This window comes from Moschus berezovskii, chromosome 11 (genome assembly GCF_049115385.1).
Source record: "Moschus berezovskii isolate FMDL1 chromosome 11, NW_MosBer_1.0, whole genome shotgun sequence".
NCBI lineage: Eukaryota > Metazoa > Chordata > Mammalia > Artiodactyla > Moschidae > Moschus > Moschus berezovskii.
This window is the reverse complement of record NC_142470.1, coordinates 34,951,851-34,979,054: the sequence shown is the minus strand read 5'-3', so window position 1 is coordinate 34,979,054 and position 27,204 is coordinate 34,951,851. Positions and strand designations below refer to the sequence as shown.

General features: G+C 39.8%; 1 protein-coding gene across 3 annotated transcripts; it reads right to left on the bottom strand.

The window, feature by feature from the left end:
• Positions 1-623: 623 nt before the first annotated feature.
• Positions 624-27,191, bottom strand: SLC4A1AP (solute carrier family 4 member 1 adaptor protein). Of its 3 annotated transcripts, XM_055401248.2 has the most exons (15): positions 26,363-27,191; positions 25,965-26,154; positions 24,151-24,273; positions 23,250-23,310; positions 22,777-22,916; positions 17,388-17,548; positions 16,258-16,327; positions 15,695-15,881; positions 11,722-11,833; positions 10,802-11,042; positions 8,952-9,038; positions 8,208-8,275; positions 6,610-6,679; positions 5,806-5,846; positions 624-5,039 (listed from the first exon to the last, which is right to left on the bottom strand). In XM_055401248.2, exons 1-14 carry the CDS (start codon positions 27,020-27,022, stop codon positions 5,827-5,829), a joined length of 2,190 nt encoding a protein of 729 aa, XP_055257223.2. In that variant the 5' UTR covers positions 27,023-27,191; the 3' UTR covers positions 624-5,039; positions 5,806-5,826. The 3 variants fall into 3 exon arrangements, with proteins under 3 accessions (XP_055257223.2, XP_088697386.1, XP_055257222.2); XM_055401247.2 differs by lacking the exon at positions 5,806-5,846 and having other exon boundaries at positions 630-5,039; positions 26,363-27,058; XM_088841260.1 differs by lacking the exons at positions 5,806-5,846; positions 6,610-6,679 and having other exon boundaries at positions 626-5,039.
• Between the last annotated feature and the right edge of the window lie 13 nt (positions 27,192-27,204).

The window sequence follows — 27,204 nt, the reverse complement described above, 5'->3', positions numbered from 1 at the left end:
GGGGTCAATCTTTTTTTAATGCTAAAAGAGGAAAAAAAAAGAAGGTACTTTAAATGGCTGAGCAAAACAAAATCACAGTGTTTGGTTTCAGACAAAGACCTCAAGAGATATATGTTTCATGTTATACTACCCTCTACTACAAACATTTAGACACGATGGTTATAGAATCCTTTTCTACTAAAGGCTTATGAAGCCTGCAGAAATGCTTCCTCAAGAGATATAAGATATACACATTGATTTATAAGATGCTCTTTCACGGGTTAGGTGGCAAGAAAAATTGTCCTCTGCAGGAAGTAACGGAGAAGGCAATGGCAAGCCACTCCAGTACTCTTGCCTAGAAAATCCCATGGATGGAGGAGCCTGGTAGGCTGCAGTCCGTGGGGTCGCTAAGGGTCAGACATGACTGAGCGACTTCACTTTCACTTTTCACTTTCACACATTGGAGAAGGAAATGGCAACCCACTCCAGTGTTCTTGCCTGGAGAATCCCACGGACGGGGGAGCCTGGTGGGCTTCCGTCTATGGGGTCACACAGAGTCGGACACGACTGAAGTGACTTAGCAGCAGCAGCAGGAAGTAAACAGACTTTTACTTTTAAGGATAAATGAGGACTCTAAATGCTACACTTAAAATTCCATATCAAATTGACAATTAGTACAGTCAGAACCAAGGATGTGGACTAAGTTTAAAAGGAGAGTTATTCTTAAAGCATTTCACATTTTCCAAATAGAAATCTATTCAAAGTCATACCGTCAATTTTATTGATATCTCATTAAAATGAACAACAAATTCTATGAAGACTTGAAACAAAGATTGATTTAGGGGATGAAGAAGGTGGAGTTACACTCAGTGGGAACCACTGTTCCCATCACATGCTGAGCCCTCAAACCTGTCATCCATGCTGCATCCTCTTTGGGGGTAAAAACTTCTGGTCTACCCTATAATAGAAGTCTCTCTCAGTCCCACCCTGAACTGTGCTTGCGCCAAATCTCTAAAACAAAGCAGGGCAAAGTCCTCTCAGACTGCTGAGAATAAATCTTGAAAAATGGTCCTCAATGCCCACATCAAGTGAGGAATCTCAGGATCAAAGAGCAGCCTGTCACGAGAAGACGCCATACTGGCTTGATGCTGTGACCCACCCTCCAGAAAGGTCAAGGAGAGTTTTACGTCATTTCCCAGCAGTTCATCAAACCTGCTGGGTCCAAACAGGGGTGGACCAAACCTTGCATGGGAACTCAGCCGCAACAGGGGTTTGGGTTCCTGCTTTTGATTGCCACAGGGCTGGCAGGCTTCCCCCTGGCTCCCATTCTCAGGAAGCCGTCCACAGCTGCTGGTCACTTGTCACACCCTATCCGGGAGGTGGCAGCATTTCAGTGGTAAAGCAGCAGATCCCCAGGCTGTGGCGATGACTTCAAAGTTCAATAGATAGGAATTGTGTCATTATTTCCCACATAGTTAACTCCTTCCAGTTCCAGTGAAGTAGTAATGGGTAAAGGCTTATAACGGGCTACAGAGAAATAATGGGACTTCATAATTCCTATCCTAGATTGGGACAATTCCAGGGAAAATTTTTAGAGCAGGCATTCAACAAACATTTATTGCATATACCAGGTACTGTGCAAAATCCTTAGAAATGTCCAAAAGCAGACAGAGATTGTTTAAAGTTAAATTCACGCCACTGACTTTTTCTTTCCAGAATGCTGCTCACTGTAGCACTTACTTTTTCCCCAAATAAATGAGTACCTGTAGCCAAGAAAAACTGTTCTCAGTACCAAAGATATGGAGACCAGTTGTCCAAGACTGCAGTCTGCCTGCAAAATTTCTGCCTGCCACCTGATCTGAATCTTAGGCTCAGCTGGTGAAGACTGAAATTTTTCTCAAGCCCTCTTCTGAGATCCAGACCTCTTTATCCAACTGCTTTCAAGACATCTTTACTTAGACGCCTTAAAGGGACATAAAGTTCAACTTGTCCAGATGACATCTATGATATCCTCCACCTCCAGTGTCCCCTCATCTCAGCAAACAGCATTAGCCATTCAGATGTACAAGCCAGTGACTGAGGAATTACCCTCCAGCCTCCTTCCCCTTCATTCCCAGACAATCCATCACTCAGTCTTGGCCATCTTACTTGTTAAATTGTGGCAAAGACCCCTTTCTGTCTCTGCATCTTAATCTCCACTGAATTCAAGCTGCCCTCGTCTTTCAGCTGGATCTCTGCAGCAGACTCCCGACTGGTCTTCCTGCATCCTCTCTCCTCTTCCATCCTTCCTCCGACTGGCAGCTTGAGTGTTCTTTAAAAGACCCAAATTTGACCATTTCACTTAATCACTGACAACCCAGTGGCTTCACATTGCTCTTTAAATACAGAGGCAGATATGATGAGGAATTCCTGAGGAGGCCAGGAGAGTAGACCAGGGACACCCTGCTCACAGATAACCTGTTGAATTCTTGGTGTTAACAATATTTTTTGTAATGTCTAATAACCTTGCCTCCATTTCTGTGAAAAGGACACTGGATCACTTTGATTTCTGCTAACCAAAAAACTACAACCCATATAGTACAGGAGCGGGTAATTAGCCTTTTGATTAGAAACTTTTCAAATATCCTAAAGAAGTTGTAAGGAACATCTTGAATCTGATGAGACCCTGAAAAGTGAATTAGCCTAGAGCTGAGGTTTGGCCAAGCCTGGCCTGCCACCTGTTTTTATGAGTAAGTATTTACTGGAACACAGTCACACTTATTCATTGTATACTGTCTACACCATTTGCACTCCAACAGCAGAGCTGAGTAGTCACAACAGATTGTAGGGCATGCAAGTCTAAAATACCTGGCCATTAATGAAAAAAAAAAAAGGTCTGCCAACTCTGCTTCAGAGGTTCTCCACTATGGTTGTACATTAAAATCACCTGGACTGCTTTTAAAAGGGATTGACCCAGAGGCTCTGATTTATTTATTTTTGGCCACACCATGAAGCATGTGGGATCTCAGTTCCCGATCGAACTTGTGTCCCCTGCAGCAGAAGTGCAGCAGCCTGACCAATGGACCACCAGGGAAGCCCAAAGATTCTGATTAGATTGATCTGACATGGGATCCAAGCATTGGAATCCAAACCTTTTAAAATTTCCCTAGGTAATTCTAATAAGCAGCTTCAGTGGTGAATCACTGATATGATCCAGTCTCTCACAGATAAGTCAGGCCAGATGTTATGATCTTTTTTGTGGTGAATAACAGCTACTAGTATCTTTAAAACTGTGTAAAGCACATCTGTCTACATGGTCTCATTTGATCCTAGAATAAACCTGATATCCAAAGAGCTAAAAGCATTACTGTCCCGGCTTCAAACATGATAGAACTGAGGCTCAAGGAATATAAGTCATGGCCCCAAAGCCTGCTATTTGGTAAAAGAAGCTAAGATCCACATGCAGATCTTCTGACCACTGATGTTAATTGTACAATTGTATATTTTATTTTGGCCAGTGGAGTCCTACTTGCTCTCATGTTCTCCAGACATAGGACCATACCTACTCTACCCAGAACATTTAGAAATCTGTCTTCCTAACGCAGACTGTGCTCTGTGGAGCACCTAGGATTCCTCAAGGTCGCTGTGAGAGTAGAGTAAGGAGAGGAAGATATGCATGCAGGTGTATGTATGTGTGAACATCCAATCCTGATGCCTTCAACTCAACCAGGGTTAGGTATATTTTTAACTGTTCAGGTATTAGGATTCCACATGCAATTTTGTTTAAATAAAGAGTTTTACCTTTGAAGATCAGTGATCCAGATCAGTCCACTGTTTAGATCTACAGTGGCCAGTATGGCCACTCTGCCCCCAAATTCCAGTCACTCTTTACATCAAGTTCTTGTCTGTTGGTCTAAATGAAGTCCAAAATAGTAGTTTCTCTTAAGGCCAATATTCGTATTGTTTTCTGAGAAGTCAGACTTATTTTTAGCAGGCCAGACATCTGTCAGGGTAACTGACGTTTCTCATTACCGCTTCCTGACCACCTCATCATCCCATAGAATCCACACCAGGAAAGCATCGTCCTCATCCACTCCCTCTTGCTGGGCCACAGCCTTTCTCCTGCCTGCTTACTATGTCTGCCTCCAGCCTAATCCACAGGTTTTCCACCTTGCTTCCACTCTCAGGCTTTCCTTTCCTGTGGAAAAGAGGCACTAAGGATGGGAAGTGGGAGTGGAAATAGACATAGCTCTGCATTTCTTCGTGTTTCCAGAGAGGAAGGGACTTTTACCCCCCTCATTACAGGAGTGAGAAGCCCCACAGCGGGCAGAAGACACCCAGCTTTTCATTCTGTGACCTGATTTGCACCTTTCCGCAGGAGGAGTGACTAACCCGACTGGTCAGAGTCCAGGATATTTAAAGGGCCAAGTGGTGCCTGACTGCATGAGGTGTGCTATATGTTCCTGAACTGTGTCCTGGAAAGCCAGGGTTTGTCCTCAAACTTGGCAGGAGGCTTACAATGTGAGGGAGCAGGAAACCCCCACTGTGTATCTACTCTTAGTTCCAAGAATGACAGAGAACTCAGGGTTATGCCCTGGCATGACCTCCTATTTTGGCACTTACTTGAGAAGGCAATTATCAGTGAATCCTAGAGCCCATCTGACAAAAGCACCCTATTGCTCAGTAAAAGCATAGTCCCTAAAGCTTAAGAAAGACATTGTGGCCTCAAATAAACATGAGACATTTTCAGCTTCTTACTTTAATAGACTCATGTCTCTCACTTTACTAATTCTCAAAATATATGGCTCCTTTTTACATACATACACAAACACTTTTAAACATAAATATCAAATTCAAGAGACTCAGATAGGTAGGTAAATTTAGGAAGCTAGGAGTACAGAAAAAAATGCCAGTCACCAGATTTTACAAATGAACATCTGAATTTCTTCTCCGGACATTCAACTTGATATATTATCCTAAATATCCCATGTCACATGGTCCACAAGGTCTTCCTTTAAGATTTAGAAGCAATCAATACCCATACTTGTCATTAAGATGAGTCCTGCCGTCTCCACTTTGGCCTATATCAGCATAAAAAGAAACAAAGAAAAATAGATATTCACATTTCCAAGTCAGGAGGGAAAAGATATCCAGTCACCAGTGGGCCAAAAAGTAAAACAAATAGAAATATGACCTTTTGTATATAATTTCAAACTACAGTCTTTTCACCACTACTCTAACATTTACTAGCAAATAAAAAGCAAGCATTTTAGTACCTACAATTCTATTAATTGCTAGCATATTAGAAACCCAACCCACAGAAAAAGCAACTGTGGTAAGTACATGGGGAAACAAGTATCTCATATATTGCCTTAAGTGAAAGTCACTGACTCGTGTCCTACTCTTTGGGACCCCATGGACTATAGAGTCCATGGAATTCTCCAGGCCAGAATACTGGAATGGGTAGCTTTTCCCTTCTCCAGGGGATCTTCCCAACCCAGGGACTGAATCCAGGTCTCCCACATTGCAGGTGGATTCTTTACCAGCTAAGCCACAAGGGAAGCCCAAGAATACTGGAGTGGGTAGCAGCCTATCCCTTCTCCAGAGGATCTTCCCAACCCAGGAATCAAACCAGGGTCTCCTTTATTGTAGGGTTTTTTTACCAACTGAGCTATCAGGGAAGCCCCATATTGCCTTAAGGGTGTATGTATGAACATAAACTAGTACAATCCTATAGAATGCAATTTATACTATCTTAAAAATGTTCATAGTCTCTGCTCCAATATGTTGACTTTTATGAATTTGTTTTCAACAAGTGCACGTCTACACTTGCAAAATTATACTTACTAGAAGTTACTTATTGTAGACTTATTTGTAATGGCACAAGACTGGAAAGACAGCAAATATACATTGAGAGAACTGGTTAAATACATAAAGATATATCCATACCATAAAAAAAGAACTATGTTACCATAAAAAAAAGAAAAGAAATCTGTAAGCAGCTATGGAAGGATTTCCATATACTATTAAGTGCAAAACAGTAAGGTATAGGATATACTTCCACTTATGTTAAAAAAAAAAAGTGATGAAATTTTATTGCTTTCAAAGGCATTTTATATAATGTATATAAGAAGTGATAAGAAACGGATATTTCGTTGTCTTCAAAGGAAAAAAACTGAGTAGCTAAAGCACAGCTAGAAGACTTTTTTTTTTCCACTTTACAGAAAATTTAAAACATACATAAAAGTAAAGAGAAAAATATAATTAATTTCCATGTACCCAGAACTCAAGTTCAACAATTATCAGTATGTGGCAAATCCTGCTTTATCTATTGCCCTTCCTCTTATCTTCCCTCATCCTCCACCGCGGGATTATTTTAAGCAAGTCCCAGCTATCATTTCATCTCCAAACACTTCTATACAATACAATATTCCTGGAAGATAAGGACTTTCTCTAAAAAAATAATTCAATATCACTTATACTTTAAAAAAAAATTAACAATAATTTCCTAGTATCATCAAATATCTACCTATTCCTCCAGAAGGGAGACTTTTCTACTATATATTCTTGTAAAGTTCTTAAGTACATATTACCAATTCTGAAACCTAAATATATAAATCTTAGAGTAAAAGAAAAGTAAAAACCATCTACCTTCAGGGGGGACCCACACACAGTAATCTGGGTCATCTTCTGGATATTTGGAGGAAAGTATCAGTGGAAGCTGCAAAGAAAAGATGTTATTTTATTCAAAAGAATTTTAACTCTGAGAACTATTGTCCCTATCTTTGTTAGCAAGCAAAAATTGAGAGAACAGTTTCCACTAATGATCTTGACATAAATAACCAAAAATGGGGGATTCCTCTCTCTCTGAATCTTGATTTTTTTTTTTTCCATAAAGCTTCAACAAGCTTATTTTCAGCCAGTGAGAGTGGCGTTTTTTCTAAAAGAGGCAGTCAATGCAGGTGTGAGTTCTAAATGATATAACCCCAGAGAGGAAAATTTGACATCTGCTTTTGATCCAGGTGCAATAAAGTTAACAAAGCAGCCTGTTACCCTTTGAAGGGCCTGTGTGAAAGACTTGTTGGCTGGCATCTGGGAACTTGGATTTCAGGAGGGTTCCCACTACTCTACCTGATAAGAGTGGCCCACTGAGCCAAAACTATAAAAACAATGTGGTTTATGCTGAACACCTGCTTTCCTTCTAGGACAATGGAATTTGGGTAGATGCCAGGCAGGATTGCTATGTGATCAGTCCCCAGTACTAATCCCGGGGACTGAGTCTCTAATGAGCTTCTCTGGTTTCACAAGTTGTCACTTGTTGTGAAGGGAACTAAGCACAGCCTACGTGGCTGCACTGGAAAAGGACCCTTAGAACTTTACACCTGGTTCCCAGACTTCACTCCGTGCCTTTTCCCTTTGCTGGTTATGCTCAGTATTCATGTGAATGATGTAATACACCACAGTTGTAAGTTCCATCACATGCTGGGTCCTATGAGGCCTCTTGTGAAATTACCCAGCCTGAGGGTGGACCTCCTAACACAACCTAGCAATTCCACTTCTGGGAACTTACAGTATCCTAACACAACTATATACACATTAAGGTTATTCACTATAGCACTGTTATAATAAAAGACTAGAAAGAACCCAAGTGTCCATCGGTAGGGAACAGGTTCAACAGAGTACACCCACACAGTAAGAGGGCTTCCCTGATAGCTCAGTTGGTAAAGAATCCACCCGCAATGCGGGAGACCCTGGTTCAATTCCTGGGTTGGGAAGATCCCCTGGAGAAGGGATAGGGTACCCACTCCAGTGTTCTTGGGCTTCCCTTGTGGCTCAGCTGGTAAAGAATCCACCTGCAATGCGGGAGATCTGGGTTTGATCCCTGGGTTGGGAAGATCCCCTGGAGAAGGGAAACGCTTTCCACTCCAGTATTCTGGCCTGTAGAATTCCATGGACAGTCTATGGGGTCGCAAAGAGTCGGACATGATTGAGCAACTTTTATTTCACTTCACTTCACACAGTAGGAAGCTCTCAGTGCACTGATATATTAACACAAAGATTTCCACCACAGGTTAAAAAAATAAAAATTCAAAAATAAAAATAAAAGAGCCCAGATTTCTAGAAGAGAGACTGGAAGATATCTGGGCATTCTGCTAAGACAGCCCCTGGATTCACTCTTCTGGATATGGTTCATGACAAAGGGATTCATTTTTACTTTCAGAAGTGAAGATTATGACTAAAATACTTACTTTGCCTGGACCAGGAGTTTTCTTTTTCTTGAATTCATCTCTGCTTTCCTCATTCTCATTCTTTGATGCTGATTTATGAAAAAGAAAAAAAAGAGGCAATGGCTATTTCAGAAAAATAAAATAGAAAAGAAAAATTCCTCCTTAAACGGTATTATAATTATTGAAGAAAACATCACAATCTAATTCTCAAAAACTCTGACTACTGTAAAGACTATATAAAGAGAGAACTGTCCCTTCATTAATAACCTTAGTTTTCAAATCCTAAGCTTGAATTTAATCACACCTTTTGAAGAGGAAAAGGAAAATGGGGTGACTTTACTATTTTACAATTTAATCATTATAGTTAAAAGCAGTAAAAAAAAAAAACAGGAAAAAAAAAAAAACCACCAGTCCTTTTAATAGGCCAATCTTTCAACCAATTTAATAATGTTGGAATTACCCTCATGATAGGCATATACCCAACTCTGGGAGAGGTAAAATTGTAGAGAGCTTTGCAGAGCCAGAGGAAAACGTGGGTATTAGGGTGCTTTGTAGGTTGGGGGGGAACCCCAAGAGGCAGAGGAGGAAAAGAAGGACAAATGAGATGGCACCAGACAGACACTTCTCATATATTCTGACTCTGTCCATGGCCCTGGCAGCAGCATGGACCCCAGGTCTGCACCCCACAGCTCAGCTCCCACCCCATCTCTGACACCAGCTGGCTGCCCGTGTGAGGAGCAGCAGAGGAGTCACTATTCTACTTGCCTGAAGGCTCCTCACACAATGCAGCTGCTTCACTAATCTCTTGGTAATCTTTATTCTGTTCCACTTGGCTGAGTTGAGACACGTTTTCTATAAAATGCAGAACCAAAGCATACTGTATTAACTTAATTTGCGGTGGAGACCCAAGAAAACAAAAGCAAGAAAAGCTAAGTACATACATAATCATCCAGTTTTACTATCATTAGCTTCAATAAGCTTAATTAGGTTTTCAATAAACGTGCCTCCAGATGTCTAACAGAGAACCACCAATTTTCTACTTCAAAAACTGGCTATCTCTGAAGTAAAACTTTTTAGCAATACTTACTGAAAGCCTGAAAAAAGGGCATATTCCTTAACCAAAAATACTACTTCAAGGATATATTCAAAGAAAATAGTCAAAGATGAGCGCCAAGATTTATTACATACAAGCACGTTTATAGTAGCAAAAATTAATAAGAAATATACATGCATAATAATATAACGTTGATTAAATGAATTATGGCACATTCATGTGATGGATCACTTTGCCCCTTATTAAAACCACACTTAAAAGAATATTTTTTAAGACACAGGAAAAAAATAGATTATAAAATAGCATGTACAATACAATCCCAATGTTGTTTTATAAATAATTAATAAATAAATGAATGTCTGGAGTAACCCCTAATCAGCTGCATTTACTAATTAATGTATCTTATAAACCAAATTTTTAAATCGGCTATTTTTAGACACACACATTTGCTTTGGGCCCTTAAACAAACAAATACAATACTTACTGCTCTCCTATAATGCTGTTTATGTACATCCTTATAATGAATGAATCAAAGACTAGATGCTAAAAAATGTATGTATAACTGCCTTTTTTGAAAAGGCCAAGCGTGGTGCCAATAACAAAGGAAAATGTAAAAACAAAAGATTTACTTCTCATAGATGAGGAAACTAACTTTTCTGTGCCTAAAACAGCTGAAAACAACTTAAAAATGCCAGGCAGGCCTGGTGTTTTCACATGGACGTGCCTGGTTTGTTTTGGAAGTCCATATGCATACATTTCCACACATGCTTACTGCCAGTGTTTTTTGTTTTTCCTAATGTTCCTTATTTTCTCTGCAGTCTTAATCTTGCAAAGCAATTCAACAAACCTGCAGGAAAATAACCCCTGCAGTTGACAAGGGTTAAGGGGCTACTAAAAAGATAATAATATCTAGGGGTGGCAGATTCCTCTTTTCTTCTTTGGACTTTTATATATGATCCAAAGTTTCTAAAATGAACATGTATGCTTTTTAAAGGAGAAGAAATTATATTTAATATTTAAAAACCAATCAATTTTCTCTTTTACATTTTTCATTAGCCCTTTGCTGAGGTAGGTGAAAACTACATGCCAGGTTCTCAGCCACGTACTATGGCAAAAAGATGAATGAGGTATGATGTTTCCTAAGAAGTACAAGCTGCAGATACAATTATGTTTAGCCTCTGTGGGGGAAAAATGACTAAGCGAAGGCTTTCCCTGAGACCACCTGGTCAGGCCCCATCATCCACCCTGTTCCATCCAGTCACAGAGTAGCAGCAGCTCAGGACTGCTCCACAGCCACTGAGGTTTCAGATTCCACAGCTTTCAACTTTCAGTAATTCTGGAACACACTGGAAATACTCACCCTTAGTTTGCAGTGAAAATAAATAATAACTGGCAATCAAAGAAAGACCAGGAAGGTATGTTAGAGTCAGGTGTATCACATTATCACAAAGTGTCACAAAGTCAAAATGCATAAGAAAGAACTGGCTTTGCTTTTTCAAACCTATGCATGATGAATGCAAATACCCATTGCACAGCATAGGAAGGAGAGAAAAGACATTACCATGGTTTTTTGTTTCTTTAGAATATGTGAAGGCTGTGGGAGGACTCGTCTCCTCCACTGCTTCTTCCGGCTCTGTCTCCTGCTGCAGCCTACTGCTTCCAGCCTCCGTTTTCTTCTTTTCATGCTCCTCCTTTTCTTTCTCCTCTTCCTCTTCCTCCTCTTCTTCCTCCTCCTCTACTTCAGGCTCATCCTTCATTCTCATTAGAGTTGGAGGGAGTTCTGGACGCTTGGGGGGTAACTTCTATGACGAGGAAAAAAAAATCCATGAACAAGCAGCTTTACAGTATGACCGGGATCGAACTCAGGTCTTCCACATTAGGAGGGGATCCTCTACCATCTGAGCCACCAGAGAAGGTCTCATAAAGTGATGGAAGGATTAAATGAAGGAAGAAAAACCATGTGGCAGAACCAGGTGTATAGATTATGTTACTAACAAGTGTTAGCTGAGTCCGAATATTATAATATCTATCCACCAGGAAAGAAAAAAAAAACCAAAAAACCACAGGAGACCCTTTCTTAAATGCAACATTGATCACAAATTAATAAACTGGTATTCTAATTCACAAATCGGTCATATGCAAACTGGCATGAATCAATTCATCAACTCTTTTTTCTTTTCAGCTGGGCAGCATGTAGGATATTAGATCCCAACCAGGGATTGAACCCACACCCCCTGCATTGGAAGCACAGGGTCTTAACCACTGGACCACCAGGGAAGTCCAGATTCATCAATTCTTGATAACCTTAGTCTGAAGAGAAAAATCCAAGAACCATATCCTGGGAAAGATGTGATCATACCAAATCCACAGCCTCTTTTCACATTACTGTGTGATGAGTCATTGAGTTTTGAAAAGAAAAGAGAAAAATTCGCTCAGGATAACTCAAGAGCTAAAAGTTTAAGACTTTGACCTACAACTTACCCCTACTGTTCCCGTTTTTAATTTGAATTTGCTTCCTCCTTTCATGGCACCAAAGAGAGGCAATGTGAGCTTTTTAGCTTTGTTTTCTCCATCTGTAGCCTGACTTTCAGTTCTAGGAAGAAAGAATAATTATACATATATATATATATCCCAGTGAGGCTTTATCTCAAAAAAGACCATGAGAAAGAAACTTTTGGCAAAACAAAACTTTCCATAAAGTAAACACTTACGCATACACCAATGAAGAGGGATTCAGGCCAGCAGAGTTTGAATGGACAACACAGACACAGAGCTATTAAGGGTCAGATGAGGCTGCTACCGCAGTCTAGTAATTTACAAGGTGCTTAATTTACAACATGCTATCTGACTTCACATTCATAAAATGATGTGTACAGTACACATAGACATGACCCATTCCCACTAAGTGGCAGGAGACGGATCCATGGTGTAAAGCCCTATCTTCCACCAACTTCTGAAAAGGACTCAGTACCTTACTTACCTGGAGGCCACACTTATCATAACCACACACAACAGTTCTGAGCACAGAAGTTTAAAAAAAAAGTATGTGTGTAGGGGGTGGGAGGCAGGATATCCTGACAAAGACTTAATGAGAGACCCCACAGCTGGTGAGTTGTCAATGTTCCCACTGGCTGAATATAGTTTTAAAAGCTAAGCACCTGAGGGTAAAGCTAAGGAAGAGCAAAAAGAAGAGATTGTAAAAATTAGAAAAGATGCAAGGAAAAAAAGAACAAAGCAAAACAAAAAGGATAGCAGTTGAGTTGACAAGACACTCAGAGAGTTCGGCAGAAGTGACAAGGACAAGATAGCATGAGGAGACAGAGGGAAGAAAACCCTATGCTTTCTTTGCATGACGAGAGGAAAACCCTGCATTCTGGAACATAAGGACAGCACTGGCACCCTTGATTCACAGGGACCCATACAAGAAACTGATTACTCTGCTTGATTGAAGCCCCAGTTCCAATCCTGCCTTCTTTTCCCTAGTCTTCCCCCCTTAGAGGTGCTCTCCCCCTTTCTCTACTGATACAGACCCACTGCCTTGATAAGGCCACTGGAGGAAATCCTGCCTGCCTTCCCTTAAAGATGCTTTGTCAAACATCCCTCATATCCCCTCCCCACAAGTGTCAGGAAGCACAGGAAAGCAATGGCAAGAGCAACACAGATATTTCTCAGCTTCATTAAATAGCCTGGCTGGTTTAGAAGACACGCAAAGACTCCCAAAGGAGATGAAAAAGTAGAAGATGGGATCACAATCAAGAGCTGCTTGTGGCTGGAGGAGGAATGGAATTAGGTAGGAAGTTTAGAAGTTCAACCCTCAAGTGAGAAGAGGAGGAAGATACACAGCATCTGAAGGCCAGATGCTTTCTAAAGCACTTTTTTCTTACTTTACTTTCTAAAGTAAGAAAGAGAGGAGAAACTCTGAAGACACATAGACAGCAGGAGGGGAGGTCCTGGAGGAAGCTGATATGTGACTTCTAGCTTGGACTACTTCCCCGAGCTGACTTAGCAGATTAAAGGATTACAGAATTGGAATTGAAACTCACTGTTAATTTGTTTGCTCTGGACTATGTTCCTGAGTTTTTACCTTTGCTCCACAAAAAAATTCCACAAATACTTGCTAAGTATATCAGTGACAGTAAAAATTATGACAAGATGACAATCTATATATGCCAGCACATTGTTAAGTGCTTTTCAGTTAATCTTTGCAACATCATTTCTTCTAATTTACAGAAGAGAAAAGTAAAGATCAAAGAAGTTATATAACTTGCCTTAAAATTCCCAAAAAGTATATTGTAAAGCAATTATCCTCCAAATAAAAATGAATTTAAAAAAAAGAACATTTATGTACAATTTATGACCGACTGTCAAGCCAAACTACTGATAGACTCCAAATCTACTTTATAAACAAAATGATGCTTTGTATAAAAAAAAAAAAATTCCCAAAAAGTAACTGACAGAGAATGAAACCTAGAAAGTCTAACTTTAGTGCTAATCTTCAGTTCAGTTCAGTTGCTCAGTCATGTCTGACTCTTTGCAACCCCATGAATCACAGCACACCAGGCCTCCTTGTCCATCACCAACTCCTGGAGTTCACTCAAACTCACGTCCATTGAATCAGTATTGCCATCCAGCCATCTCATTCTCTGTCGTCCCCGTCTCCTCCCGCCCCCAATCCCTCCCAGCATCAGAGTCTTTTCCAGTGAGTCAACTCGTCGCATGAGGTGGCCAAAGTATTGCAGTTTCAGCTTTAGCATCAGTCCTTCCAATGAACACCCAGGATTGATCTCCTCTAGAATGGACTGGTTGGATCTCCTTGCAGTCCAAGGGACTCTCAAGAGTCTTCTCCAACACCACAGTTCAAAAGCATCAATTCTAAGGCGATCAGCTTTCTTCACAGTCCAACTCTCACATCCATACATGACCACGGGAAAAACCATAGCCTTCACTAGACGGACCTTTGTTAGCAAAGTAATGTCTCTGCTTTTTAATATGCTATCTAGGTTGGTCATAACTTTCCTTCCAAGGAGTAAGCGTCTTTTAATTTCATGGCTGCAATCAGCATCTGCAGTGATTTTGGAGCCCAAAAAAATAAAGTCTGACACTGCTTCCACTGTTTCCCCATCTATTTCCCATGAAGTGATGGGACCAGATGCCATGATCTTTGTTTTCTGAATGCTGAGCTTCAAGCCAACCTTTTCACTATCCTCTTTCACTTTCATCAAGAGGCTTTTTAGTTCCTCTTCACTTTCTGCCATAAGTGCTAATCTACCACCTATCAATAACATAATTCCCCTGAAACCAAAGTTAACGATAAAATCAACTTCAGGGGATTGTGCTTTTTCCCCCCTTTAAAGGAACAGATTCCATGTTTAAAGTATTTAAATATACTAAAGAGTTATCAATTAGTTCTTGAGAATGACAGATACAGGCATTAAAATGACAATCTGTACTCACATCTTTTTATTTGTGGTTTTAAAATCATAGATAAGAATGGTAATACATTGTAGTGTTTGTACTTCTCTTATTATAAGTACAGTAACTGTATTTTTCTTTTTATATAGTTAAGAGTTATTTGTATTTCTTTTTCAGTGGACTTTCAGTTGATACCCTTTGCCCATTTGTCTCTTTGGTGGATATGTCCTTATATATTAGGGAAATTAGCCTTTTATGCATGTTGTGTTTTAAAGAAGTTTCAGTTCAGTTCAGTTGCTCAGTCGTGTCCAACTCTTTGTGACCCCATAAACTGCAGCACACCAGGCCTCCCTGTCCATCAACTCTCGGAGTCCACCCAAACCCATGTCCATTGAGTCGGTGATGCCATCCAACCATCTCATCCTCTGTCGTCCCCTTCTCCTCCTGCCCTCAATCTTTCCCAGCATCAGGGTCTTTTCCAATGAGTCAGCTCTTCACATAAGGTGGCCAAAGTATTAGAGTTTCAGCTTCAACATCAGTCCTTCCAATGAACACCCAGGACTGATCTCCTTTAGGATGGACTGGTTGGATCTCCTTGCAGTCCAAGGGACTCTCAAGAGTCTTCTCCAACACCACAGTTCAAAAGCATCAATTCTTTGGCGCTCAGCTTTCTTTCTGGTCCAACTCTCACATCCATACATGACTACTGGAAAAACCATAGCCTTGACTAGACGGACCTCTGTTGGCAAAGTAATGTTTCTGCTTTTTAAAGTTTACTCTGCACTAAAAGATTAAGTAAAAATTTAGAGCCCTCCAATGAAACAGGAATCAATACAATTTTCTTTAAAAATCTTGTAGCAGTTTATATTTCACAAATGAAATGTTTTTTTACCCATTTCAAAACCACTGCCTTTTGTGCTTTAAAGAGTTTCTTATGTTCTATTTCTAGTCCAAAGTGATTAGCTAAGAAACAAAGATATAATTCAGAATGATATCTATGTAAACATGCTTGTTTAAAATTTCAAGTATAAATAAGACTTACTTTTTTAGTTCTGGAATCTCTGCTGGCTTTACAATCTTTATCAACCCTTTAAGTCTCTGCTGTTCTTTTCTCAGTTCAAAAGTCCTCAGGTGAAGTTTCTTCCGGGATACACCATCTAATGCACTCCCTGACTTCATTTCTGACATGAATGCATCTAAAGAGTCCTGAGACGGCGACTCTGACAGAGCTGTCCAAGGAAGGGATAATACGTGTTCAGAAAGATGGCTGAAAATATTTTAAAATTCAGCCCAAGTTTTCATAGAAAAGTCACTAACTTGAAGCTGGAGAGAGGACGATACTGATATTAGGAATAAGGAAACTGGTTGTACCAGATCTTAGAATGTCACTTTACCTCAACGGGCTTCATTCTCCTCATTTATTAAATAAAAAGGTTGAAACAAATAATTTATAATGTTCTTTGTAGTTCTAAAATTCTATGTTGCTCCTTAGAAAGGCTCCATATCTGTTATAACTTACTAACCAATACAGCCTTAGTACCTAGCAAAGTGCACTAAACACAGTAGACACTCAATAAATATTTGTTTAATGAGTCACTCCCTTACCTTTGCTGGAGGCTTTCAGTCTCTCAGAAATTTCAGAGAGTTCCTTTTCAGCATCATTTAACTTCGCAACCTATAACACCAAATTAACAGGGTTAGCATATGTTTTATATCTTTCAAAATATGGTAGCTTTCCTTTTCTTCTTCCTCTTATTTTCATTATTGTGACAAGTTCTAAGAGGAATAATTCAGAAGTACATTTAAATCTGCTCCTCATGGAATTAACATTTTTCATTTATTTAATTCTAATTGAATTGATTTCTGAATTAAAGAACCAAGAATTAAATAGAAGGTATGTACAAAACACAGACTTTATTTTACTCAAAAGAACCCAAGGCATTTGTTTTCACTGATGAATCAAAAAGCTAGACATTGAGTAATGTTTTAAACTCTGAATACTAATTAATATAGTGAAACTGCAAGCCATCTTATGATAATTTCATGAAGGACACACTGTTTAAGACTATATGCATAGCTCATTTTATGGATCCTCACTTTACTTGCAACTTGCAGATATTGTAAATTAAAGATTTGTCACAACTCTGCATTGATAGAACGATGGCTAGCATTTTTTAGCAATAAAGTATTTTTTAAATATATACTATTTTTTTTAGAGATAGTACTGCTGCACACTTAAGAGACTACAGTATAGTGTGAATATACCTTTTATATGCACCAGGAAACCAAAAAATTCATGTGACTTAGTTTATTACAATATTCACTTTATTGCAGTGGTCTGGAGTCGAACCCACAATGTCTTTGAGGTGTGCCTATATTACCAGAACTCCTCAAAAATTCCTTTCACAATTCTTGACTGCCAAAAGCCAAGGTCAATTGCACCTCAGAATGTCACAATTTGGAACTTTTCCCTTTTCTTTTTCAAAATATCATATCCAAAGAATGCTCATTAATGGCTCACTACCCACCTAGAGGTAGATGCAGTTTCTAGAAACAAGTCAAACTTTTTTTCAACTTGGATAAGACTAGATGGTTGTTTATTACCATCAAACTTACAGATCACAAAAATTATACTTCACTACCAGATTTCAATGCTACTGATTTAAAAATTAAAAAACAAACATAAATAATACATTATTTATAATACCACAGCTACTTCTATAACTAAAACTTGCCAGTGATTCGAAGGTCTCTGGCTTCTCGTCAATCTTCCCAGCCTTCTTCATTCGATTCAGACGCTTCTTTTCAACCAGGCCAGTCCGATCAAGAAATGTGTCATCATCACTGTCATAAAAGTCTTCATCTTCCCAGTTCTTGGCTTTCCTTTTCCGAGATACTAGAGGTCAATAAAATAGACGATAAAATTTTAAAAATAAAAAAAAAAAAGAAAGAAGGCAAGTAGGCAAGCAGCTTAAAATACCACCACCAATTATTAAAAGAGAGGACTCAACAAGCTGCCAAAATACATATAAAAACAAAGGGCAGTATTCATGCTCAGAAAATCTCATGAACAGAGAAGCCTAGAGGGCTACAGTCCATGGGGGTCTCAAAAGATCCAACATGACTTAGTGACTAAATGAGAAAACCTTGGAGATATTATTAAAAACGAGATGAACTAGAGACAAAAGGGTACATATTGCATGATTCGACTTACACGAGGTACCTAAACTAGTCAAATTCATAGAGACAAAGTGGAACACTGGTTACCAGGTGCTGGAGGGAGGAAGAATAGGAAGTTACTATTTAATGGGTACAAGGTTTCAGTATGAGATGAAGAAAAAGTTCTGCGATGGATAGTAGTGATGGTTATACAACATGAATGCATTTAATGCCACTGAACTGTACACATAAAAATGCTTATAAAGATAAATTTTATGATATGTATGTTTTACCACAATAAAAAAGCTGAAACAAACAAAGGAAGAGCTAATTTAAATGAGCAAAAGCTCTCAAAAATCAATTAGTGAAAAAGGAAAAAAATAAATGAGGGAAGGGCCAATAATTCAAAAGAAAATCTTAAAAATAAAGCAGTTCACAGAAAAGAAATACAAATGGCCAACAAACATTTAAAAAGATGTCAAACATTTTTTTAATAATTAAAAAACACCAACTAAAATAATGAGATATCACTTCATATATATTAGACTGAAAGTGAAAATCACTCAGTTGTGTCCAACTCTTCACAATCCCATGGACTATACACTGGAGTGGGTAGCCTTTCCCTTCTCCAGGGGATCTTCCCAACCCAGGGATTGAACCCAGGTCTCCCCCATTGCAGGTGGATTCTTTACCAGCTGAGCCACAAGGGAAGCATGTATTAGACTAGAAAGAACGTAAAAAGATTAATAAGGTCTAAGGAAATGGCAACTTGCTCCAGTATTCCTGCCTGGAGAATCCCATGGACAGAGGAGCCTGGTGGGCTACAGTCCATGGGGTCGTGAACAGTCAAACACAACTGAGCGACTAACACTTTCACTTTCACTTGGTAAGAATACTGGGAAACAGACTCTCAAACAGTTGGTGGTAATGCACACTGACACAATGTTTTTGATGGTCAATCTTACAACATCCATCAACATTAAAGATGCAATTAATCCAGCAATTCTATTTATAAGGAATTTATACCATATTTATCAATGCAACATTGTAACAATGAAAATCTAGAAAGTGCATCAGCAGGGGACTATGGTAGCCATTACGTTTCTATCTATCAGATGTCATCTTACTCCCCTGGTGTGGTAAAAGTGCCCTCTTTTCTCTAGAAAATTCTTCTCCCATTCCATCTAGATTAGGTATAGTCATGTGACCACAGCCAGATTCACGAGAATCTTTCCCCCAGAGTTATATTTAGATATAGGAGGAAAAGAGGCTCTCTTTCCAACGAGGTTATTACAGACAGAAGATACAAATCCAGGGCTATAAGCATCCAGCTTTTCCGTATGGGGTTAGAATCTCTCTGCAAAATAAAACCATGCACTCATGAGACAGACATACAGATACACATTCACAGGTTGCATGTATCCTCAGGATACCAAGTTCTGGTTTCACAGCACTAAGTTTTGCTTCCAGAACTTGCACTCCTGGTTCATGCATTTCTTTCTTCAATCCTGTGAGCTACTCTTTCCAGCTTCTGCAGCCAATAACCTTCTCCTCATATGAGTTTTCATTAGGTTTCTATTATTTGCAAACAAAACAGTCCTTATTAATAATAAATCTGGTAATTTCCAAGTTGAGATGGTAGACTGAACACACATATCTAACTTCATTCTCTCCCCACACCCCACTAAGACTGTAGGAAAGAGATCTTTTTTTAAAGACACTAATCTACAAAGACAGGAAGAATAGGAATGGGGACAGCAACAACACCAAATTTTTGGAAATTAGAAAGCAGACAGATGAGTGGAAACTAACTTAGCAAAACTTAAAAAAAAAAAAAAAGGATCCTAACCCAACATGGGGGAAACAGAACCAATCTGATCCTACAACAGAATCCTCAAAAGGATCTAGAACTGGGGTTGGATAGCAGTGAAAAAATAAGGAGGCCTGAGTAAAAGTTGATGGAGAAACAGATCATCTACCCCACCTATTCACCTCCTTCCCACCCCCAGGAAAAACCCAGAGTTTAAGATAGAAAGTCTTTCAACTATAGATTGACTAGTATAGTTGAGGGCATGGGTACTATGTTCAAAAACTAGCACTGTCCTGAAAATGGCTAAATGTTGAGAACATGCTCAGCTGTATCTACCACACAGGTCCAGGAATGCTGGCATCCAGTTCTTTCCCTTCATGCAGGAGACTGAAGAATACTCTTTGGGGAATCTTTCCAGCAGAAAAAGGAAAAGCTAAAGATACTTACCTCATGCGACGAGTTGACTCACTGGAAAAGACTCTGATGCTGGGAAAGGTTGGGGGCGGGAGGAGAAGGGGACGACAGAGAATGAGATGGCTGGATGGCATCACCGACTCTGTGGACATGAGTTTGAGTGTAGTCCGGGAGTTGGTGATGGATAGGGAGGCCTGGCGTGCTGTGATTCATGGGGTCGCGGAGAGTCGGACGCAACTGAACTGAACTGAACTGAACTGAAAGATACTTACATGAGAAGTTCCCCTGCAAAATGCCCACCCACATCCTTCTATAGTGTTCCTCAAACTTAAATAGCCCCACCTATATATTCCAAGCTGCTCATCACCTTTTTTGTCCCTAAGTAGTTTTTACAACTAAGAACTACATGACACCTGAGAAAGACCTCTACCATGCAGGATAGACATCAAATAAACAGAAAAACAACCTGGAGAAAAGAGATTAGCAGAGAGATGAGATGTTAATAATCCATGAACAACAATGGCATATTATATTTTAAAAATGAATATCCAAAGAACAAAATGAGCTTTGGAAATTGAAACCTTGATAGCAAAATACAGAAAGAAAGTGGTAGAAATATCCCAGAAAGAACAAAGGAGACACAGAAACAGGACAGAGAAAGGAAAAAAGAAACACAGACAACCAGCCCAAGAGGTTCAACATCTAACAAACAAAATTCCGGAGAACAGAAAGATAAAATGAGGGAATGGCACAATTCCCAAAATGTTCCTGAACTGTCCAGATTTCCAGATCAAACAGATCCAACAAGTACCCAGGGAAATGGGTAAAAATAAACCCACAGAGAGATACATCATAGTTAAGTTTCAGAACTTTAAGAACAAAGGGACACTCTTACAAACTTCTAGTGAGAGGAGGGGAAAAAAGATAACGTATGATAGATCAGTAACCTGAATAGTTTAGGACATCAATAGCAGTGCTGGATGTCATATAAGAGCAATGCCCTCAAAGTTGTAAGGAAAATTACTTTCAATTTAGAGTTCTATTCCCAGCCAAACTATTAACCAAAAGTAAAGCCAGAATAATTTTACGTTCAGAGTGGAGAGTTTAATAAACCTGAATTGCTATCTACCCTTTCTTAGGAATCTACTAGAGGATGTCCACCAAAACAACAGTAGAGCAAGAAAAATGAAAGATGTGAACTCCACTGAAGATTATTACCATCCATGCCCTTATTGTTGGTACCAGGTTCCTAACCTGCCAAAACTACAGAAAGATGTGTTCCACTAAAACAAACGAATAAACCAAGAAATATGAGAATCATGAAATAGAAAATCCAACCCTAGAGAAAAAGAAAGGAAATCTCAAGGAAGACAGCAAATGAAGCCCTAGATTACTGTTCTGCAGCAGGTATCCTTAAAAAAAGAATGCTCTTCAGGAGAAATGTCTCCCAAAAAATCAGAACTAATAAACTACTTAATGTAACTGACCATATGGAAAAACACACTAGAAGGTTATTGAAATGTGTGGGAAGAATGAGAAAGAGGTACCAAAAAAATCAAACACGTGACACACAAACACAATTATTAACTCTAGGAAAAACAACAAAATAAAACTGCTCAGTTGTGGTTAATATTTCCATAAACATAACCTTGTAAACATTAAATACTTGTTATAGTCAATGTTCACATGACTAAAAATGTAGTAGCATGCTGTTTTTTAGAAATATGAAATTTTTAAACTTTTTTTTATTGAAGTATCGCTGATTTATAATACAGCATTAGTTTTAGGTATACAGCATAGTAATTCATTTTTGTTTTGCAGGTTATATTCCCTCACAGGTTATTACAAGATATTGGATTAGACATATGGATATATTTAAATGCCAGAAGAAAGAACTGAAAGAATTAAAGGCCTTCGAGAGTTGAAGACTGGAGAGGGGCAGGACAAGAACAGGTATATTCTAAGACTTCGGTAGTTTCAAAGTATATGTAATTTACTTTGCGATAATAAAAAGTAACTTCAGAATAAAAAATAATTACATACCCAGCTTTTTAAAAAATAAGGTAAATTTAATACAATGATATAAAAATTACCAAAGTAAGATAAATATAACACAACAATATAAAAACTATCCATGATACATTCTTATGTTAAAAAGTCACAAAAGGGGCTTCCCTGGTGGTCCAGTGGTTAAGAATCCGCCTTGCAATGCAGGGGACACCGGTTTGATCCCTGGTCCTGGAAGATCCCACATGCCATGGAGCAACTAAGCCCATGTGCCACAACTACTGAGCCAGCGGTCTACAGCCGGTGCTCCGCAAAAAAAAAAAGAAGCCACCGCAATCAGACGCCCACACACTATAACCAGAGAGTAGCCCCTACTCTCTGCAACTAGAGAAAACCCATGCATAGCAACAAAGGCCCAGTGCAGCCAAAAATAAATAAAAAAATTTTTAAGTCACCAAAGAGTATAAATATAAATGCATTTGCTATGAGTGTTTGTATTTTGTTAAAGGTTCTAGTTCTGAACACATGTCTATAGATAATGTCTGGGAGAATATAAATAAACAAAGGTTACCTTTGGTTAAAGAGACACAGAATGTTTTTCTTCTCATTTCATAGAATTCTTTACAATCTACATTTTTCCCCTAAAAAGAGGTTTTATTACTTTATGTGTTCAATCTTCCTTCCTTCTATCCATCTTTTTTTTTTGAAGGGAAAAAGAATCCCCACATACTCACCGGCCTCCTGCCGCAGCAATCCCAAAGTATCGAGGATTCGACAAGCTTCCAATGAGCACTGAATCATTGCTTCTTTTTTCTTTCCTGAGTGAATGGCCTCTGCCACTAGCTGTTTTCCAGTTGAATCATCCACAGGTAATCTGCATTGGTATGGGAGGGATTTAAGCAAAGAACTAAGCTTCAAGTCTCATGAAAAACATTAATATTTTATGATAACAGTCATGTTTTTGAGATAGCTTTTTAATCTCTCAGTTCATTTTGTTCTATCTTGCCAAGGCTGAATTTTAATTCTTTTCCTTACACCTTTTACCCATCCCTCTATAACCCCAATGTGTTACTAAACTATCAATGCCCAAATTCAAGAATAGTCTCAAAAAGACTAAAATTGCCCTTTGGGTTGTTGTCTGTAACCATAAATTAAAGTTGAAATTAGCCACTTTCCAGAAATGGATGTTACTGAGAAAAGAACATACCTCACCCTGCAGAGCCAAGTGCTATGACCCTGTTCATCAAATTCATATTCTAATTCTTCTCCTGTGGGAGGAGGAAAGACAAAACAGTTTTAATAGCATCTGAAAATTACCAGTTGATACAAAGGGAAAAGAAAGCAGAGGTTGAATAAGAATACAAAGGTCTCAAACCACATTGAACACTAAATTTCAAAGCATTTCACTTCCTATTCCTAGGAATTATTATCTGATAATAAAATTAGGACGAGCTTGAGACAGAGAACTGCAAACTCAAAACAATCAAGTCTCCACACACCGGTTTGTCCACTAAATAGAAGCTTTCACACTTGTAAGTTGTAGACTTAATGTTAACTTGTCACAGTTGCTTAGTTTTTAGAAGTGTAACTATTAAGTGAAGAATGAAAACAGTTCATATGTATATATTTATACTCATACACACACATACATATAGATGTTCTCTAAAAGCTTATCTACTGAAACAATTCTCTGCAGAAACGTTCTTTTTTTAATTATTATCTCAAAGGCTTTATTCCAGTTTTAATTATTTTTTAATGGAAACAATCTTTAAATAAAGTGGAAATCCATGTTAAGAATAACAAAAGATCAGGGGAATTAGAAACAAAGAAATTGTAACAAATTGGGTCAGTCTCCCAACCACCCCTGTCCTGTATCTTCTGAGAAGGATGAGATGAGTTGGAAAAAAGTACTTCCTTTTTCCAAGATGTTAAAAAAGACAGAATTTTTTACAAGTTCCAAAACAAACCTGAAGCAACTGACCACACAGGTAAGAACTGAACAAGGAGGACGATAGATAAAATACAGCATTTCTAAGTACTTGAATATCTAGAAAAGCACCCTCTTGTGGATACATTTTTACTAGCAGGGTCAAAATCTGTATACATACCTTCTCGGTCAAAAAAACCTTGGAGAGCCTTTTTTGGATCCTTTATATAAAAAGCCTCCCTTTCCTGTTGAAACTCTAAGACAATGGGGTTCTCTTCAGCCTCATCCTCTACAGCATCTTCTCCTACAGGGTACAGGAAAGAAAGCAAAGACAATCAGACATAAGAGACTATCTGAATGGCACTAACTATCCTTTTAGGCTGCACAAAGATACAGTTACCAGTGATGAAAAGAAAGGTGGGGGTGGGGAAGAACAAGCACAAAACCATCAGTCTGAACATCTTCGGTTTTCTACATTGTGTGACAAGTTAAAACTTGGTTTCATGGCACCTTACTTTTGTTCTCCATCACTATACGTATTTTAAAAGCAAGACTGCCTACCACATTCTCTATGTAAAAAAAGAAAAATCTGAACTCCTCAGTCCCGCATTCTCATTCTCTCACAGCCAGGTCTTACACTTTGTCTTCATTATAATTTCCCAATACTTATCATGTCCATCAACAGACTGATCTACTCAGTACTTCCTTAAAAATCATCAATCCCTGCCCTGGACACCGTCCCATTGCTCAGTTTCCTAAGGGCTTCTTTTCCTTTCCTTCAAGTCCCAGCTTAAAACCCTTCTGTTTATAAACTTATACACTGTCCCAAAGTTCTGTAAGTGCTGCCCAACAGGCATTATAATGAAAGTCACATATGCAATCTTTCATTTTCTAGTAGCCGCATTAAAAACCTAAGAGAAACAGGTGAAATTATCATGTAATCAAAATAAAAGTATTATGAATGAGATATTTTACATTCTTTTTTCACACTAAGTCTTTGAAACCCAGTGTGTATTTTACCTTTACGGCACATGTGAGTTTGGGCTGCTGCTGCTGCTACATCACTTCAGTCGTGTCCGACTCTGTGTGACCCCATAGACGGAAGCCCACCAGGCTCCCCCGTCCCTGGGATTCTCTAGGCAAGAACACTGGAGTGGGTTGCCATTTCCTTCTCCAATGTGTGAAAGTGAAAAGTGAAAGTGAAGACGCTCAGTCGTGTCCGACCCTTAGCGACCCCACGGACTGCAGCCTACCAGGCTCCTCCATCCATGGGATTTTCTAGGCAATAGTACTGAAGTGGCTTGCCATTGCCTTCTCCGGAGTTTGGACTAGCCACCCCATAAGTGCCCAGTGTGGCTGATGATGACCATACTGGATAGTGCAGGTCTAGGTACTCAGGGGCTGCTCCCTTCTCTGAACCCTTACCCCAGCATACTAGTGGTTTCCAGCTTTTGTCTCGCACTTACCACAAGCAATTTCATAAGATTTATCTCTCTTCCCCTCAACACAGTTAAGGTCATCCAGCTTTTCAGACTCCACTCCTGAATACCTATCCGCCAAAATGTCTGGTGTTATGGAAAATTCAGTTTATCCCTCTGATTAGATATTTCACATTTCAGGGTGTTTACACAAAGTACAAAAAATTCGACAGAACTCCTATATTAGATAACATCCTATTTTATTTGATTGAATGTAGTTTCACTCCCTCTAGCGATAATCAGTACTTAATTAATGAAATAAATTTTAATTGTTAAACTACACCCTAAGGGTTTTGAACAAGGGAGTGCATTGTAAAAACACATGAAGAGAAATCAACTGGGCCCATAATTCAGTTTTTTGGCATCAGAAAAGTTAATAAATCTAAGTTTTGGTAACCTATGTGCAAACTGTATTTGCCCTTTCTCAAAGAGTCATGAAAGCTGTATGATTTTTAAAAATTAACTGTACCAATAGAAACGGATTTATTAACCTGTGGCAGCAGTTTTAATGCCTTACCCATTCCCCAGGTGCAGCCCATTTCATCGTCCTGACTACTAGTCTTTCTTTCAGCGGTATCCATTTCCTCTTCTTCATCTGAGTCTTCTCCCAGCATCTTCTTTTCCAACATCATTTGTTGCTGCTTGCGCAATTCCTTCAGTTGCGTTACTGTCAACTCGGATTCTGCCTCTCGATCCTCCTCTGGTCCCTGATGAATCAAGCGAAAGAATTCTTTCAGAGTTTAGGATGGCTGAAGTCACTTTCAGAAACAAGGCAATGCGTAGAGACGTCTGGAGATGAGGAGCCAGATTCCCGCACTTTCATAGAGGACAATCTCCTTTCTCAGGGGAAACAAGGAGCTCAGGAACGCAGCCGGGTGGGCTCCAGAGATTTCAATTCTAGGGTTTTCTACTTACCTGAAGAAGAAAGAGCCGGGTGCTGCCTCCAAAGCGAAGAACATGTCCGACGTGTACCCGACAATAGGTGCGGGGTGGGATGCGGGTTTTGTTAAGAAAAGTGCCGTGGGTGCTTCCCAAATCGTAGAGATAGAAGCCAGGCCCGTGCCCGTCGCCTTCTGCATCGAGGCCGGACACCCTGTGCTGCAGCACGGCGTGGTAGCGAGACACCGAAGGATGCTCCAGGCACACGTCGCAGCTAGGAAGCCTCCCGAAAAGGCAGCAACTCAGTCCTTTCAAGTTCCGGGTGCCCAGGATGGTGCCGCCTTTTAGGGTCTCGAGGCTGTAGGGGGCCGTGGTGGGGCCGCCCCACGGCGGCTCTTGGTAAGGGGGAGCCCGGGCCGGGCCGCCAGGGGAAGGAGCCGCCGTGTGGGGCCGCGGCTGCTCCTCCGCTGGACCCCTAGTGTCCCCGATGTCCGGCTGGGCCGGCGTGACATCCGGCTCCCCGGAATCAGAGTCCGGCAGCGCCGTGGGCCTTTCCTTCACCTCCTCCGGGTTTGGAGGATTGTTGGCCGGGGCCTTAGTCCGCGCCGCCGGGGGCCCCGGCAGGGCTGGCTTCTTGAAGTCGTCATCGAGTTCCGGCGAAGCCAGCGGCTCCGACTGAGAGGGACTATCAGCCATCCTCAATCAGGAGCCGCCTCAAATTCTGTCCCTGGGAAACCTCACCCTCTTAGGGTCTCTACATTCCTCTCCACGTCTCCCTCTCTCCAGCCCTCCAGCCGCTTCTCTAGCAGCGATAGTGGAGTTGATCCTTTACGACCCAGAGCTTTGTGAAGAAGCGAGTTATCCCTGGAAGTTGTAGT

What these genes read in the sequence shown, in the direction of transcription:
- SLC4A1AP (XM_055401247.2), bottom strand. Translation starts at nt 27,022, where the DNA reads ATGGCTGATAGTCCCTCTCAGTCGGAGCCGCTGGCTTCGCCGGAACTC. An exon ending in GGGCTGCACCTGGGGAATGG is followed by an intron (nt 24,274 to 25,964) that starts GTAAGGCATTAA and finishes TGTACCCTGTAG; the next exon opens with GAGAAGATGCTGTAGAGGAT. An exon ending in TGTGTGGGTCCCCCCTGAAG is followed by an intron (nt 5,040 to 6,609) that starts GTAGATGGTTTT and finishes ATGCTGATATAG; the next exon opens with GCCAAAGTGGAGACGGCAGG.